At 34.3% G+C, this 18,234-nt stretch overlaps 1 protein-coding gene across 4 annotated transcripts in view; it reads right to left on the bottom strand.

The window, feature by feature from the left end:
- The window catches only part of LOC150099760 (protein FAM193A-like), a 342,566-nt gene that overhangs the window by 187,001 nt on the left and 137,331 nt on the right, over positions 1-18,234 (bottom strand). For all 4 annotated transcript variants that reach the window (XM_090403637.1, XM_090403636.1, XM_090403635.1 and 1 more), the window contains exon 7: positions 13,658-13,865. In XM_090403637.1, the coding sequence (XP_090259763.1) occupies positions 13,658-13,865 (208 nt within the window). The remainder of the gene's footprint in view (positions 1-13,657; positions 13,866-18,234) is intronic.

Below are 18,234 nucleotides of genomic sequence, written 5' to 3' on the forward strand. Positions count from 1 at the left end.
CTGTTAAGAATAAAAGCATTATATTAGATTTTATTTTAAAAAAATATGATTAAATGCATACAGATAGCAAAGTGACCAATTTAAATTGCCCATTCAATATTAATAAGTCATATATAAAAGTAAGGGATTTAATTTGATAAAGTTCAATTCCTAATCAAATTGCTACAATGCTTTTTAAAAGTACACATTCAATACTAACTTCTTATATGATGTCATATTTGTAGATTTAGGGACACAAAAACACACGTGTTGAACAGATTATTTTATTAATTACTAATAAAATAAAACTTGACGTTTCGACCTCTATATCGAGGTCATCATCGGAAGAATACAACTGTATATGGAACAAAGCTACATGCTCATGCTTTGTATACCGGTAAACTAAATCTACGTAGTTAATAAATCCTTTTTCCTAACCTGACCTCTAGTGATAAAAAAAAAAAAAAAATATATATATATATATATATAAACATATATTATAAATAAATAAATACAACTACAATAAACTTCTAGAGTCCTCATGTATTAATATTCTTCTGGATAGTTCTGATTGTTGTAAAATAATTTCTTCCAGTTGCTGTTGAATGTTCCAAACACTTCACCAGGTTTGTCTTCTTGTAGTGGGATTTTTCTAAGGCTAGTTTAGGATGTTATACAGGTTGTATATGGGTCCTCCACATTCTTGAAATGGTTAGGCCATCATTTTTGTTGAGATTTGGGTTGTGTTTGAGCATTTCACATGACTCTTTAAATTTTCTCTCAAACCAGGTTCTGGTGCAGTGTAGGGACTTGGTATTTTTCCAGTCAATTCTGTGGTATGTTTGGAGTGCATGGTCAGAAAGGCCTGTTTTACCGAAACTGAGGTATTTAATGTGTCGTTTGTGTTCGTCTTGTCTGATTGGGATAGTTCGCCCTGTTTCCCCTATGTATGGTATGTTACATGTGCATTGTATTTTGTATACCCCTGGGTGTGCTAGGTGTGGAAGAGGATCTTTAGAGGAACTGAGTAGGTGTCTTAGCTTATTTGGGGGTTTAAAGGTGGTTTTAATGTTGTATTTGCGAAGTGTTCTGTCTATTTTTTCAGAAATGCCTCTGACATAAGGAATGGCAATAGCATTCTTGAAATCTTTTTTTGTTCTTACTGGTATCTTTATGGAGGATCTTGTGAATAGTTTTTTTACTGTATCCATTTTTGATAAATGTTTGGTTGATGATTTTGTATTCCTGGTTTAGAGCCTGTTCATTAGAACAAATAGTTAGTGCTCTGTGTTTAAGGGTGCTTATTACACCTAGTTTTTGTGTTGGGTGGTGTTGGTAAGAATTTTTTGTATTGGCCTGTGTGTGTAGGTTTGCGGTAAACTGGGAAGGAGAGACAGCCAGAAGGAAGACGTGTGACAAGTGTGTCTAGGAAAGGAAGAGAGTTGTTTTTTTCCATTTCAATGGTGAATTAATCAAATTCAAAAATTAAATTAATTCAGAAACAACTGAATTAATCAAATCCGTCCACACGTGGCCCGAAGAAACGACAAAAAAATTAATACCTCAGTATGCCCGTGCGCCCAGAATTTATGGCCTGCCAAAAATACACAAACCTGGCACACCGCTTCTTCCAATTGTTGAAGGAATTGACAGCCCAAATTATCACTTAGCAAAAAAAATTAGCTGCCACACTCAAGGAATTGGTAGGTCAGTCCCCTTCCTACATAAAAAATACACAACATTTCATTAGTAAAATTAAAAACATTACACTCACCAACCAAGATTTATTAGTCAGCTTTGACATAACTTCCCTTTTCACCAATGTCCCGATCTTGCTCCTACAGAACATATTTCCACATGACATCACAGCCCTCTTTTCCCACGTACTCCGCTCCGGATATTTCTTATGGCAAAACAATTTTTACCTTCAAAAAGAAGGTACAGCCATGGGCTCACTACTCTCTCCCCCAATAGCTAACTTTTATGTGGAAGACTTGGAGCAACATGCTCTAGAGACAGCATGTCTAAAGTCCAAAATTTGGCTCAGATACGTCGACGATATTTTCGCCATTTGGCCCCACGGCCACGAAACTCTAAATACATTCCTTAGCCACCTAAACAAACAACACAAACGTATCCAATTCACCATTGAAATGGAAAAAAACAACTCTCTTCCTTTCCTAGACACACTTGTCACACGTCTTCCTTCTGGCTGTCTCTCCTTCTCAGTTTACCGCAAACCTACAGACACAGGCCAATACATACACAAAAATTCTTACCACCACCCAACACAAAAACTAGGTGTAATAAGCACCCTTAAACACAGAGCCCTAACTATTTGTTCTAATGAACAGGCGCTAAACCAGGAATACAAAATCATCAACCAAACATTTATCAAAAATGGATACAGTAAAAAAACTATTCACAAGATCCTCCATAAAGATACCAGTAAGAACAAAAAAGATTTCAAGTATGCTATTGCCATTCCTTATGTCAGAGGCATTTCTGAAAAAATAGACAGAACACTTTGCAAATACAACATTAAAACCACCTTTAAACCCCCAAATAAGCTAAGACACCTACTCAGTTCCTCTAAAGATCCTCTTCCACACCTAGCACACCCAGGGGTATACAAAATACAATGCACATGTAACATACCATACATAGGGGAAACAGGGCGAACTATCCCAATCAGACAAGACGAACACAAACGACACATTAAATACCTCAGTTTCGGTAAAACAGGCCTTTCTGACCATGCACTCCAAACATACCACAGAATTGACTGGAAAAATACCAAGTCCCTACACTGCACCAGAACCTGGTTTGAGAGAAAATTTAAAGAGTCATGTGAAATGCTCAAACACAACCCAAATCTCAACAAAAATGATGGCCTCACCATTTCAAGAATGTGGAGGACCCATCTACAACCTGTATAACATCCTAAACTAGCCTTAGAAAAATCCCACTACAAGAAGACAACCTGGTGAAGTGTTTGGAACATTCAACAGCAACTGGAAGAAACCATTTTACAACAATCAGAACTATCCAGAAGAATATTAATATATGAGGACTCTAGAAGTTTATTGTAGTTGTATTTATTTATTTATAATATATGTTTATATATATGTATATATATATAATTTTTTTTATATATATATATTTTTTTTATATACATATATATATATATATATATATTTTTTTTTATCACTAGAGGTCAGGCTAGGAAAAAGGATTTATTAACTACGTAGATTTATTACCGGTATACAAAGCATGTAGCTTTGTTCCATATACAGTTGTATTCTTCCGATGATGACCTCGATATAGAGGTCGAAACGTCAAGTTTTATTTTATTAGTAATTAATAAAATAATCTGTTCAACACGTGTGTTTTTGTGTCCCTAAATCTACAAATATGAGTGCTGATCACCATGTAATCCTAAAAGAAAAAATTCTTATATGATGTGCAAGTGACATTAACATTAAGCATTAACTCAATAAAATTCATTTGCATTATCATCGTCTTTCTTCACATATGAAACCTAATGGTCGTTATAGAAAAAATTGCTTTCATAAACCTGCCAATGGTGCTTTAAAACAAACTACTGCATGCATTCTTAGACTAGTCAGTTTTTACACATCCAAATTATTGAGAGATCTTTTTACAACTTGTCTAAGCAGGATGACTTAACCCTGATTAATTATGGATGATCGACACTGGAGATGAAAATTGCAAATTTCATTCCCAAAATTTAAAAACTTTATATGCATTGATGATGCAAAAACAAATTAAGAATGACCGTAGACAATATGCTGGATGTTTAGAGATTTGTTCCTAAAGATGTACTGTTTTACTGTTTTGAAAGATCTCAACTAGAGAGGCAGCTTCCAAACAAACTGCCATATATCAAATAATTCATTTTTATCATATTTCTTATTGATGGTCCGACAAGCATAGGACCTGTATATTTATTTTTTGCAACCTTCTTTACATGTCCTTGGGTTCTGTATTAATATGACTAATGTATCTTTTCATTATTATGAGCTGATTCATAGCAAACTAGCAGACAACAGGAATAGTTTATAGTACTTATGTGGTTTGGTTGGAACTTTTCAACAGTTTGAGAGTGTTTACTTCAGTATGAGTCATCTGTACCATGTGTGAACACCATAAAGATAATTTTAATAAATGCTCCAAATAGATGACTAAGTGACTTTTGCCCCTCATTAGCCTAGTGAATAGCACCTTTGTTCTCTAACCAACAGGCTGTAGGTGCGAATCCCACTGTGGGCACAAATGTTTGTAAATATCTTTAGGTAGTGCATAAAGTTACTGCCCAGTGTGAGAATGCTCAGTAAAAATGAAATGATGAAAAAAAAAAAAAAAGCTCCATAGATCTGATTGCTGGAGCAAGATTTATGGATTATCTAACTATCAGTCTGCATACAGAATTAATGTACTATTAGGTTACAATCTCTCAGGATAGACTCATCATCAAATTCCTGAAATGGATCCTAAAGAGATATGCACTATATGATTGTAAAAGATGAAAATTTTACATTATTACTAACTTCCTATTAACAGCTTTCCTCCAATTTAGTCTATCTGATTCTAATATTGTCAGATATTATATTTGTCTTCTAAAATGATTCTAACTGAACAAAGACCATGATCACTTCGATCATGGTCTTCAGATGGTCCTTTTAGCTATCATTTGTGATGCCACAAACCAGCTTTGCTTTTCACATATTCCTGAATGCTAACAATGTTGAGTTCCTTCCTAATATCTTCATATTTAATATGATTTTTCCATTGACATTTTTTATAGGAGACTCATCCACAGAAGGTTATAAACCTACAGTACATTAGTACTGTAAGCTGAGGATTTTTGTTAGGTTAACATTATCTGCATAAAGAGATGAGATTAACATCTCCAATTTTGATATAAAGTTTAATGTCAAATAGCTGATAAATGACAGTGGAGATAATAACATGTTGCTGGATTCTAATTATGTAGAAAATAGAATAAATGTTATTTGATTCAGAATCCAACATGATTTTCCATCACAAAGGCTGCGTTTGTAAATATTATTTAATGTAAATAACGTAAATATAACTGATTTCTGATTAAATATAAATGAAAAATGGTTCCTAGATGTTCTAGGAACCATTTCCGGTAAGGTCTATCATAGTGTGTTATTAACTTTAACTGTGGAAACCCTTCATGATTGAAAGTTGGAGATAAGAATTGTTTGAAAGATAATTTCAGCTATTAGATCCTGTAATATTTTGAACTTATAGCATGACTGAAAAATGTGTGAAAAATAATTAGATTGGATGTTTTCAGTTATATTCATTTAAGTGTAAAAACTTTATAACCCAGAAGTTAAGAAGGTGTATGTGAAGACTTGGAAGATTGTGCTAATGTAATTGACTTGACTTAATGTTTGACTAATTTCTATTGTTTAAAATTAGAAGTAAAATTTATGTAAGTGTTATATGACCTATATTAAATGCTTTATTTGTTAACCTAACTGTTGTATTTGCCTGAAATTCTTTTTACTGCACCGTTCACAAAAATTCGAATCTAGCGGGAATCCCAGAGAGAGAAAATAAATACTTCGGCCTGAATGAATGAAAGGACTGCTAACTAATTTTGAATTGATCCTACTATTTCATATAGACTTATCTAAGGATAGAGTGGCGCAGTATAATAGAAATTTCTCTACCCTTAGATCAGTGATCAATTTACAATTAGTTTTCCTTTATTTTATGAAAGTGACTTTTAACAAGATGGCGGATTCGAACATCAAGAGAACAACATCACGACAAATGTCAAATAGCTGATAAATGACAGTGAAGATAATAACATGTCCTGTTGTTTCACACCTAATTTAACATCAACTTTCTGTACCCCTTCAATTGTAACTGCTGTCTTAAATTCAAATATAGACTATATATTGCTTGATATAATGTATTATGGCATACAATTGTAATGTTTCAAACAGCTTTTCTCTTGGTATCTTGCCATATGTCTTTTCCAGATTTACATAACTGAAAGACAGATCTTGTTATATTCCCATTGCTCAACTTGAAAAATGAAAATTTGATCCTGACGACATGTTGAACCTGAACCTAACTTTTCTTCTCTATGTTTCCCTTCAACAATTTTTCTTAACTTGTAACATTCGGTAGGGATATTTCTCTGTAATTATCAAATTCAGTTTTATTTCCCTTTTCTATAGGTGGAAACTATGAGAACTGAAGGAATTCATCCTTCTTACCAGGCCTTCAGAATTATGCAGTGCACCCACTGTAAAACTTATACCTCCATAAGAGCATTTCTGGTTGAAAATCATCAACTACATCTGTCTTTCCACAATTTTATGGCTTTTTCTATTGAATATTTTCTACCACTGTTCTGTTACTTGTTTCATTTAACAATGTTTAAAAGTAATTACTCCAGACATCTTTTACGGTATGCTTTCCTCCCTTTCTAAGCTTTTTCAGAAGCCTCGAGAACATCTACTTTCCTGATATTTGTCTTCTATATTCTTACCATCTTCTCAAGATTTCTTTGCTTTTACTTCCCTTTACATTATTCTCTGTATTCTCTCAGATCACATGATAATTTACTTGTATATCCATGATTTCTCTGAAATCAGTCACTGTTTTCAGAGTCTGCCAAGGATTGATTGATTGTTTTTATTCACACAGCCTGACATGAATGTGTTTAGCCCCTCTTCCCCTCTGACATATTTGAAATATTCGGATTCGCCATTTACTCTGGTTATTTTTCATGGAAAGGGAAAATATAAAAACAGCTAGATGGTGCTACAATGAGTTCTCCTCATTCTCCCCCACAAGCCAATTTCTATATGGAACATTTTAAAAACCAAGCATTCAACACAGCCATAAACCAATAGTATGGCTATGCTATGTAGAGGATGATGTTTGCTACCTCATGGCCTAGACACATTTTTAGCACATCTACAGATTCAACAATACATTTCACGATACAAAAAAAAAGTAACAATTGTCTTTCTGTCTAGACACGCTGATTTCTAAATAGCTCATTATCCTTTTCCATACAGAAAGGTATTTATATAAGCAAGCATACCACACATCTGAAAATCCTCAAAACAACACTTACACACTGAGCTACTTATTCAAATGGCACAGCTTCCGAACCTGAGTTTAGGTACCTTCACAACACTTTTTTAGCCAATAGTTACAACCTTATAAAACAGATAAAATACTCTATGCATCATCCCATCCTTCCTGCAATCAATTCACACAAGATCAGAAAAACCATCCCTTATATTCAGTGTGCATCAGAAAAGATAGCTAAAGTTCTCCACGAATATAATGCTCATGGCACTTTCAAACCACTCATTCATCTAGCCACCTTCATCTGGTCTCCTAAGGATCAACTTCATCCTCTTGTATATCCTAGTGTATTAAGTTCCTTGTGCCTGTAGATTAGCCTACTTTGGAAAGACTGGGAGACCAGTTAACACCTGTCTTGAATAACACAAAAATTACATCCACAGTCATCAATATGGCAAGTTGGGACTGGCAGACCATGCTCTGGATATTTCCCCACAGAGGATTAAATAGAAGACATCCATGTTGCATAGAATTTGCTATAGGTCTGAGAGAATTTTTAGAATCAGCATAAGCTATGAAGCACTCAGACAAACCTTAAAAAGTATGATGAATTAATTTGCCAAAGATCTCTGGGAGACAATTCGCTCTTGCACTGGAAGATTGCAAAAAATACTCTTCCTTTATGTCCTTCTCAAAGTAAACAAACAATAAAAAAGAGACCCTTTTATTATACAAAAAAACCTACTGCAATTGGAAGATTTTGATATACTGCTTTACACATCATCCATTATAGAGAACAGGCATGATTAAAACATTATGAGATAGAGCATACAACATTTTCAGTACATCAAAAAACAGGAATGAAGCACTATGCTACCTAATGCATACTCTTGCCCTCCATGGATATAAACCCAACATGATCAACAAAATTCTTAATACACCACTGACAGCTCCTTTACTTAAGATTTTAAGAAATGATGTAAGGTAGCCATCACGCTACCTTACATCAAGAATATTATAGACAAAGTAGCAATGTTGCTCTGTGATTACAACATTAAAGTGAGTGTTTTGACATTATATAAAATCCAGGGTTCTTACATTCGACAAAACCTCCGCACCATCCCATGAAAAAATCATGCATTTATGAGATTCACTGCTCTTGTGGCATTTGCTATGTAGGCCAGACAGGAAAGTTGGGGAGATCTGCATGTTCAAACAGGTAAAAGACATCAAAGCAAGAAGAAGAAGACAGCATAAATCTGGTTTGCCATCCCATACAACTAACACAGGCCATTGAGTATTTTGGCAACAAACAAAAATGCTTTATGTTGGTCATCATTGTTTTATAAGAAATTTCAAGGAAGCATCTGAAGTGTTACAGATCTCCACACAATGTAACAAAAGTTAAGGCCTAATTCTACACCAAGTTTGGTCTACTTTCATTAAAAATCTAACTACTGCAGACCTGGAATATGACACATGCAATGCTACTGAATGTGATGGCAACAACTAGCATCGTTCCAACTTATACAGAGTAATCAATTTAATGTTTATATATACAGGGTGTTCGGGATAAATTTGACAGTTTCGTAAGGAAAAAGAAAATCTTCTTTGTATCTATTAAATTTAATGAATTGACAAAAAAACATTACAGGCAGAGTTAATTACAATACTATCAACAAGATTTACTCAAAATAACCACCATTAGCATCGATCACAGCTTCAATTCTGCTTCGGAACCTCGAACAAGCTGATGCTACAGTCTCCCTGGGAAGGGCCGCAAAAACTGTTTTAATTTTATCCATTAACTGGGCTTTTGTATTACTGGAAGTGCGATTGGTGGCTTTTTCAACTGCGCCCCATACAAAATAATCCATGGGGTTAAGGTCTGGGGAGTTTGGAGGCCAAACATTTGGACTGGTGAAGTCGTATAAATTTTCAGACAACCATTTTTGACTTTTCCCAGAGGTGTGGCAAGGGGCCGAATCCTGCTGCCATACATACGGCCTACCATTGGCTACCCTTGTTATCCAGGGCTTGACTACAGTTAGCAACTCCACGAACAAAGCCCGAATTCCAATGCCAGGGTTCTTCAACACCTGTTCCTGCAGATTTGCGAGGAATTCTGCTGTACGAACGCAATCAGATCGTCTGCTAGGGATCTTTCTTCTTGCTACATCCTCGTAGTCACCATTGCAAGTCTCTAGTTCATGCCTGATTGTTTTTACTGTATTCAGGGAGCATTGGGCAGCAGTCGTAATATCCTTATTTTGATGGCGGGCACGAATCATCATGATACAAGTTATTCTCTTCCATGATTCAGGTGGGTTCCAGCTATCCATCCTTTCTGACATCTTGTATATGAATGAAGAAGGGTCCAAACTTTTAAATGAAGAGAAGTGTGTGTTAATACATGTAACTTACGGAAAAATATAATTAATTATAAATATGTCAAATTTATCCCGAACACCCTGTATATATACTGGTTACTTGTTTGTATGTAACAATTGTGGAGTTCTGATAGCATCTACTATGTGTAATTGTTTCTAGTCTTTTTGTGTATAACTTTTGTTAGTATCCCTTACAATGCAAGCCCAATGACCTAAAAACTTGTAGGGTTATATTTGTTTATTTTATTAAACTAGTTACATGTCTAAAAACATGTGAGATAAATACTAAATATGTTCTACAGAACTGCTAAACCACAGAAATTCACGTATATAACTTTACGATTATCCAGGATAATCATAGAGAATGCCATGTTAGGACATTGTTCTCCCCACCCCCTCCCATTACAATTTCAATTGTTTAACTATTCACTTGGGGTGCTTAAGGGTCAAAGCTGTATAACTGAGAGAAGACCTCCACATCGTCTTTAAAAGGAATGTAGAAAACCAACCAGGATTTCTAACCTAATGTCCAATCCTCACCTTCTCGTGGTGCACCCTGTTGGGTATTTACCTGGATACTGAATGAACGAGGATAGGCTGGCAATTTGGGATTTAGCCCAAATTGTAATTCTTATTGGCTTAAACCAAATTATAAAATGATGGCACAACATGACAAAATTTCATGCCGGCAGGGGTGTCGCCCGGTTAAACAAGGCCCCCATTGTTTTCATCAGGGAACCAGGGTGAACAGCGAAAAGTCAGCTACTGGAACAAATCTGAAAAAACACCCCAACTCAACATCACCAGAGTTAAAGATCAGTACTATCAACATAAGAAGCCTGAATGGCAAAGAAATGGAGCTAGCTGAGGAATCAGATGAATACCAGATCGACATAATAGGGGTGACTGAAACAGAAAAGACAAAAACTGGTGAGATCTTTCTGAGCAATAAATACAAAATGTTATATTCAGGCAATGACAATCAAGGAAAAGGAGGAGTAGCCATTGTATTCAACACTAAATACGAGGCTAATCTTTTTTGGCAGGCAGTCTCAAGTAGAGTGACGTGGGCAAATATCAGAATGGGAAATTGGACAATGAGACTTATCTGTGCCTATGGTCCCACAGAAGGTTCTACTAAGGTAAAAGTGGAGGAATTTTTTAATGCTTTAGAGAAAGCATCTGACACAATGAAAAAGGAAAAGTTGGTACTTGTTGGAAATCTAAATAGCAGAGTAGGAAATGATTGTCAGACATACAAAAATATATTGGGAAAATTTGGAGAAAAGAGCAAAGCTAAAAATAATGGCAAATATTTGCTGGATTTCTGCTCAGGACATGCATTGGTTATTATTAACACCATGTTCCAACATAAAAATGTGCACAAATTCACATGGAGAGAAGAGGCAAGGAATAAGAAAAGTCTCACTGACTATGTTATTGTTGACAGTGATGTTTTCTCCCTGGAGTAGGACACCAGAGTGTACAGGAGATTTGAAATTGGAAGTGATCACTATTTAGTCTTGAGCAGGATAAAATTGAATTTCATATTGAAAAGAATAGCATGTAAGAAAGTTTTAAAGCAAATAAAAGTTGAGCAGCTCTCAGATGTGAACTGTAGACTAAAAAAAAAGAAAAACTGAAAGAGTTTGAGAACAGGACTCAAACCTTGGAGATTTAGTGACAAGTCTTGAAGAAAACACTCATTGATTCAGCCAGAGAGCCATGTGGTGAGGTTGTCTGCAGGGATAGCAAAATCAGAACTCCATGGTGGACACAGGAAGTTAAAGAGGCAGTGAAGGAAAAGAAGAAAGCATATCAAAAGTTCCTGGCAAATAAGTCAAGCTTGTGCTCTTAGAGAATACAGAGACAAATGTAAGAAAGCTAAACAGTGTGTAAAACTGGTTAAAAAAAAGTCATGGAAGACTTTGCAAGAAGAACATAGAAAATAAATATCAAGAAGGTGGCAAAATATTCTGGAGGTTGTTGAAGCTTAGAAATGGAGGAAAGTACTGTAAAAGGAGTTTGAGATGATAAAGGTGACATGAAAACGGGAGAAAAAGATATCCTTGAACTATGGAGTAATTACTTCGAAAAATTGCTAAATAAAACAAGCAGTGATAGCACAGTGGTAAAAAAACACTCAACAGGTATACAGTCAGGAATACATATACATACTTGAAGTAGGAAAAGCCATCAAAGGCTTGAAATGTGGAAAGGCAGCAGGAATAGATGATATTCGACCAGAAATGCTCAAGTATGGTGGTATAAAAGTGTTACAGTGGCTGCACTGCATAGTTCAGAAAGCCTGGACAGAGGGACGAATTCCCGATGATTGGAGTAGAGCTCTCATAGTACCCATATGTAAAAAGGGAAATAAAACTGAATGTGAGAATTACAGAGGTATTTCCCTACTGAGTGTTCCTGGCAAGATCTATGCAAGTATACTTGAGAAACAGTTGAGAAGAATTGTAGAAAAGCTTGGTGAAGAACAAGCTGGATTCTGGCCAAACAGAGGCTGTCAGGATCAGATCTTCACTTTACAACAAATAGTGGAGAACTCATGGGAATATAACAAAGATCTCTATTTGAGTTTTGTAGATCTGGAAAAGGCATAGAATAAGGTGCCAAGAGAGAAGCTATTCAATATGCTACAATTATATATTGTAAATGGAGCATTATATCAAGCAAACTTAGTCTTTATTTGAGTTGTAAGTCAGCAGTTAGAATTGAAGGAAGTACAGGAAGATGGTTTAATCTTAAATCTGGTGTGAGACAAGGATGTACATTATTCCCTCTGTTATTCATTATCTATATGGATCACATTATGAAGGAAAGTGGTATTAAACATGATATCAAAATTGGAGATGTAAATGTCAGCTCTTTGCTTTATGCGGATGATGTTATATTTCTAAATAAATCTGCAACAAGTCTGCAAGATTCCATGATTAAATTGAATAACCGTTGTAACAGATATGGAATGAAGGTCAGCAATAAAAAGACAAAGACAATGAAAATACGCAGAATCGTTGAAAATGTCAACTGTGTTGTGAATGGAGAACCTGTGGAACAAGTAAAACATTTCACCTACTTAGGCACGATTTTTAGTGAAGATGGTAAATTAAATATGGAAATAGACAACAGAATCAATAAAGCTGGTATGGTAGGAAGTCAATTGAATAAATTCATATGAAATTAAGAGAAAAATTAATCGGAACACTAAATTAGCTGTATACAAGACAGTGTTCAAACCAGTTTTAACTTATGGATCTGAGAGCTGGGTCAGAAGTAAAACACTTGACCAAAGACTAGAGACCGCAGATAAGAGAGTCCTGAGAAAGATTATAGGCGTGAACAGATGGCATCAATGGCAATATATTAAAAATGAGGATATTAGGAAAGAACTTGATGTTGTCAGTATCCAGGAATGCGTTAGCAGAGCTAATCTCAGGTGGTATGGTCATTTAAACAGAATGGGCGAGGAAAGATTGGCAAAACAAGTGTTCTCTGCCAGGTTGGCAGAAAAACGACCTAGAGGAAGACCAAAATATAGGTGAATTGATACAGTGCAAAGTGCCTTAGACAACAGAAATATAAGATCTGTTAATATTGGAGTCTTGATAAGTAACAGACTGATCTGGAGGAAAATTGTAGATTGGAAGTTAGTAATGATGTAAATTTTTCATGTAGTACTATCATATCCTGTATACCCCTTGAGGGTACATAGGAATTTGATGATGATGATGAACTATTCACTTGAATGCCATTTGCTTGTTACAGTTGTAATTTGTGCTCATCTCATGGTGCCCACCTTGAATAGGTGTTTGTACCAGTAACTGACTTTTCAATGTATCCCAATTACAAATTAATTACTCAGTTTCGGATCTAACAGTACACAAATTGATCACTTTGTAACATCTTATATTTGTAATATTTGCTTTTAATTTTTAACAGTCATTCTATTCTTTTTATCCATTCACTTACACTGACAACAGTCATGGGACACAATGAAAATCTGTGGATATAATTTAAAAAATTTGTTTAAATTATATAATTTTTATAATAAACTATTCTTCTGCTCCATCCAAATTCACTACAGTAAGAGTTTAAATTTGATTTGATAGGAAAAAAAAAAGTACTAAATATTAAAACAGTATTATAGTAAAATGTTTCCTTACCAGTTCTTTTAAGATGGGAGATAGTTCTTCTGAAGCTGAACATAATTTTGTATACTCTTCTAAAAGGATAAGTGCAAAGGGTCTACTTGATTCAGACGGTGAATCTGCTAACAGATGTCGCAGCAATCTTAACCTCATTTCAACAATAAATAATTGCACTTGAGTTTCTAAACATCTCAATAATTTATGAGGATCGCTTTCACATAACCTAGAAAAAATAAATGTTTGTTGAATTTTAATTCATTTTTAATCACTGCAATATGCAGTCAGTTTTTGCTACAACAAATGTGATAGTGAATTCACTCCAGATATCAAAAACTACTAAAAACATCCTTGCCAAAGGAACACAGCATTCATGTTATGCTATATGCTAAAGAAAACTATAAGAAATTATTTGACTGTTCTTGACAAGTTTGTATGGGTCTCTTCTAAAAGTTAACTATACCAATCACTGAACAACAATGACAACAGTAAAAAAACACTTTTCAAATTCATGATGATGCAGAATTCTCTATACATGTAACATATCATCAGTATAAAGAAACATGGAACAAATATTCAGAATTATTCAAATATTGCTTTTATATGCCAGTGTGTACTACAAATTAAAACTAGTAGAAAACTATTACATAGCATAGTAAGGAAATTTATGGTTACAAATTTGAATTTCTTATATGTAACTATACAACTTGAATTAATTATTAATATAAACCTATCATTTATTGAAACATAACAAATCTCCCAGTTTTGGATTGACATCCACTGAACAACAAGTTATAGTTGAATGACCCATGTAATAAGGAATTTTTATTACACTTCTTCATATATTCAAATATGAATATATGAAGAAATGTTTGTATGTGAATGCACTTCACAAGAACTCTGACACTTAACCAAAGGTTTCTAAGACCTGTTGTCTACTCCATATTATGCAAGACAATATTTATGCAGTTTAACAAGCCTGATGTAGTCTTGGTGTTCTATAATCCACTTCTCTGCCAACCAATCGATATGACAAAAGTAAGATAAATGACATAAGCAGTTAACCTGATAGACTTCATGTAGAGAAAGTTGATTTATCTTTTAAAGAAGGTAAAACACTTGACTGATTTCATTAACAGATATAAACATGGTTTAATAAATAATAGGTATAAACATTATTAATTATATGAAGAGCCAAAGGCTTCAATTCGGCGACATAAACTTATTTAAGTTAAGGGATATTACATCCCATATTGTTTCATAGCTGAATAAGAAACTCAAAGAGTTTCATGCCAAATATAGTAAATATATAAAGTTCGGCGAGTCCAAGCGTAAGCAAATACCTGGATAGAATTACAACTGACCCTTTAGGGAGTGCAACACTGAGGCAACTCATGGTAAGGGTGGAGCAAGCTCCAATCACTATTCTTAATATTTCCCCATAATGTGAAACCCAGCTCCTAGGAGCTGTATTACTGTTCTACATTATGAGTGAGAGAGGTCACTACCCAGACTGGTTTCAACCTTTATTGAGGTCTCATCACTTAATGATCAAAGCAAGGAAAAAAAAAATTAGAACAAGTCAAATGGTGCATTTATTGAGAGTATTTAATTATCAATGAAAAAAAGATAGAATAGAAATTTTTAAAATTTCTATGTTTAGAATGAAAACACAAGGGAAATAATGGGAGAAAAAAAAAAAAAAATAATATATATATATATATATACTGTATATAAGAATGATAAATGCTTTATTTGATCTACTCTTCTCTACAGAACAGAAACACGGACAATAAACAAGGAAGCTATTAGGATTGATGTGTTCAAGATGTGGACATATACAGAAGAGCACTAAAGATCTAAAAAAAAAGAGAACTGACAAAGTTTAGGAGATGATGGGTACAAAAATGAAAGTAACAAAGAACATATAGAAAAGAAAAATCTTAAATCATATGAAATATGATTTAATATTTTTATATATGATATTTGATATATGAAAGCCCTCAGAAATATTTATTAGAGGAATTGAGGGAGAAATAAAAAATGTGACAACACATATGCTTCAAAAACACAAAGGACTGTCTGTTTGCCTAAACTATGCAGAGACCAAAATAACAGTCCCAAGATAGGAATATATAGAGATCCGTAACAGACAACTTCCTGGATGGAGGTGACACTTGATAGGATAAATGGTTGTTAAAATTGAATTTCGTTTTCTTAAGCATGAGCAACATGTTCAGTAATAGTTTTAATATACAAAACTGAAAATTTTCACACAGCAGAGAGAAGGTATGACTGAACTTATCAATGATGCTTTTGAGTGATGTTAGGTTTATAGCCTTTAAGTTACAGTTGAACTTTGTTGTAAAGAGCAAGGAAATAATGAGATCGTGGCCATAATGGTTTTAATTTATGCATAATCCCATACAACGTTCACTTTTATAATTGGCAGACTACATAGATATACCTACATAGATATACCATAAAAATTTTGGTAACTATGCAAACATTAACTGCTCAGGTAGTTAATAACCAATACTTGGAATAACCAATACTTGGAACAGACAAAAATGAAGAGTCACTTAGCTTTTATGATCTTGCCCTTAGGGAACTAAGGGCAAGATTAGGTTATAAGAACCATCACCACTCTACCTAGTTATCTAGTGTCTAGCCTCTGGCCCTCCTCCTGCACTTGACCCAAACACTCCCACAACTGTAAAATCAGTAAAAATGAACCCATCTGTTGGAAACATGTCTACTAAAAGAAAGTTTCTATGGGTTCAGGAAAAAGTCTAAATTATTTGCGAGTTAGAATGTGGTGTGAAAAATGTTGAAGTGCATAAAAAGTTTTCGATGTCCTCTTCAACAGTATTAGTATTGTGGTAGAATAAAGACATTTACATATCAGTAATGGAAAACAACATAAAACAAAATTTAGAAAGTGAAAGCTTAAAAGCATCGATGAGGTATTGCTTCAAATGTTCACTACACAAAGAAGTGCTGGTTTCTCAAATAGACTGCCCAACTTTGAAGAGCCAAGCAGAAAAACAATTTCGACACTATATTGTATGTAAAAACAAGTGTCATCAGACAAATATATATGCAACCAATATCATATACCAGGCATGGCCAACTTCATTCTATACGAGGGCCAATATATGATGAGTGGCAGCGTCACGGGCCGCACACTTTTAGACAGAACTTAAATAAAAATAAACTCTGCATTTTTTCAAGGCAATAGTTATATGTATTGAATTACTATATTTGTTAAATCATTTTACTACTGGGAGAACAATATAAAATACTTGATTGATTTAAATATAAGTTGTTAAATTAAACTTAATTACATATTTCTGGTTTTTTATACATGTAACAACTTAATGAGAACATTGTGGGCATTCATATGTGGCAACAAGTTCAAAGTCGATTTTCAATGATGATGACGATATTCGTAACAAATCCTGAAGGTGGCCATATCAGTCAACTTCTGTGACATTTTTATCCTGCAGCGGGCTGCACAAAATCACGTTACGGGCCTGCTGTTGGCCACCTATGTCATATATGATAACCAACATACCATATATGCAAAAATTAGGAGAGAATCTCTATCGGCAGATGATTTGAAGGAACTGAAGCAAATAATGAGACTTAACATGTTGAGTATTTTAAGTATTTTCACTTGAAAATTTGAGAAATATCCAAGTGAAATCTTTACAACAAAGATCAGTTTTAAGATTCATAAATGAAAACTCACTGAAATCATTGTTTTTAATTACAGAGAAATAAATTGTGTTTAGTATTAAGTATGCATTGTAGTTTATACAAATATATTCATACAAATAATATCTAGGTATGTATTTTTTTTCTTTCTAATACTTCTTTTGTTTTTTAATCTATTTTTAATGAGTTATTGAGAATTTAAAAAAAAAAAAAAAAAAAATAGGAGGTAGATTTAACACATCACTGGTATAGTGAGTAATGGGTATAATGAGGAAATTTTGTCAGTCCTGTGGTCTGAAAAGTTCTCGGCCTAACAATGAAAAACCCAATTTATAATTTCAACATAATCTCCCTTAAGACTAATACATTTATTCCAGCAATGCTCCAACACCATTATCCTGTCCCTCTAGTGATTCTCAGTAAGATCTGAGAAACACCCCTGTATAGCTACAATCACCTCTTGATTCGAAGAAAAAAGGCTTCTATCTCTTCCACGGTGACCAGCAAGGAAGAGATAGAAGTCAGAGGAAGCTAAATACGGTGGATGTTTCAACAATTCATAGTGCACATCCCTTAATTTTCCCATTGCCAAAACACCTTTGTGGGCAGGTGCATTGTCCTGATGAAAGATGATTTTTTCTTCTGCAAACCAGGTTGCAGAAGAAAACTCTTCTCATGAATTTTTTCGTCTAGTCTGGTTAAAAGATCAGAATAATATTCCCCAGTTATTGTTTTACCCTTTTCAAGATAATTAATAAACAAAATGCCTTTAGCACCCCAAAACACTGATACCATGACCTTCCTTGCTGATGGAACTGACTGTCTTCTTTGGCGCTGAACAACCGGCTTCTGTCCACTGTTTTGACTACTATAAT

This window comes from Typopeltis vanoorti, chromosome 14 (genome assembly GCF_054136105.1).
Source record: "Typopeltis vanoorti isolate ZY-2024b chromosome 14, IOZ_Tvanoo_1.0, whole genome shotgun sequence".
Lineage (NCBI taxonomy): Eukaryota > Metazoa > Arthropoda > Arachnida > Uropygi > Thelyphonidae > Typopeltis > Typopeltis vanoorti.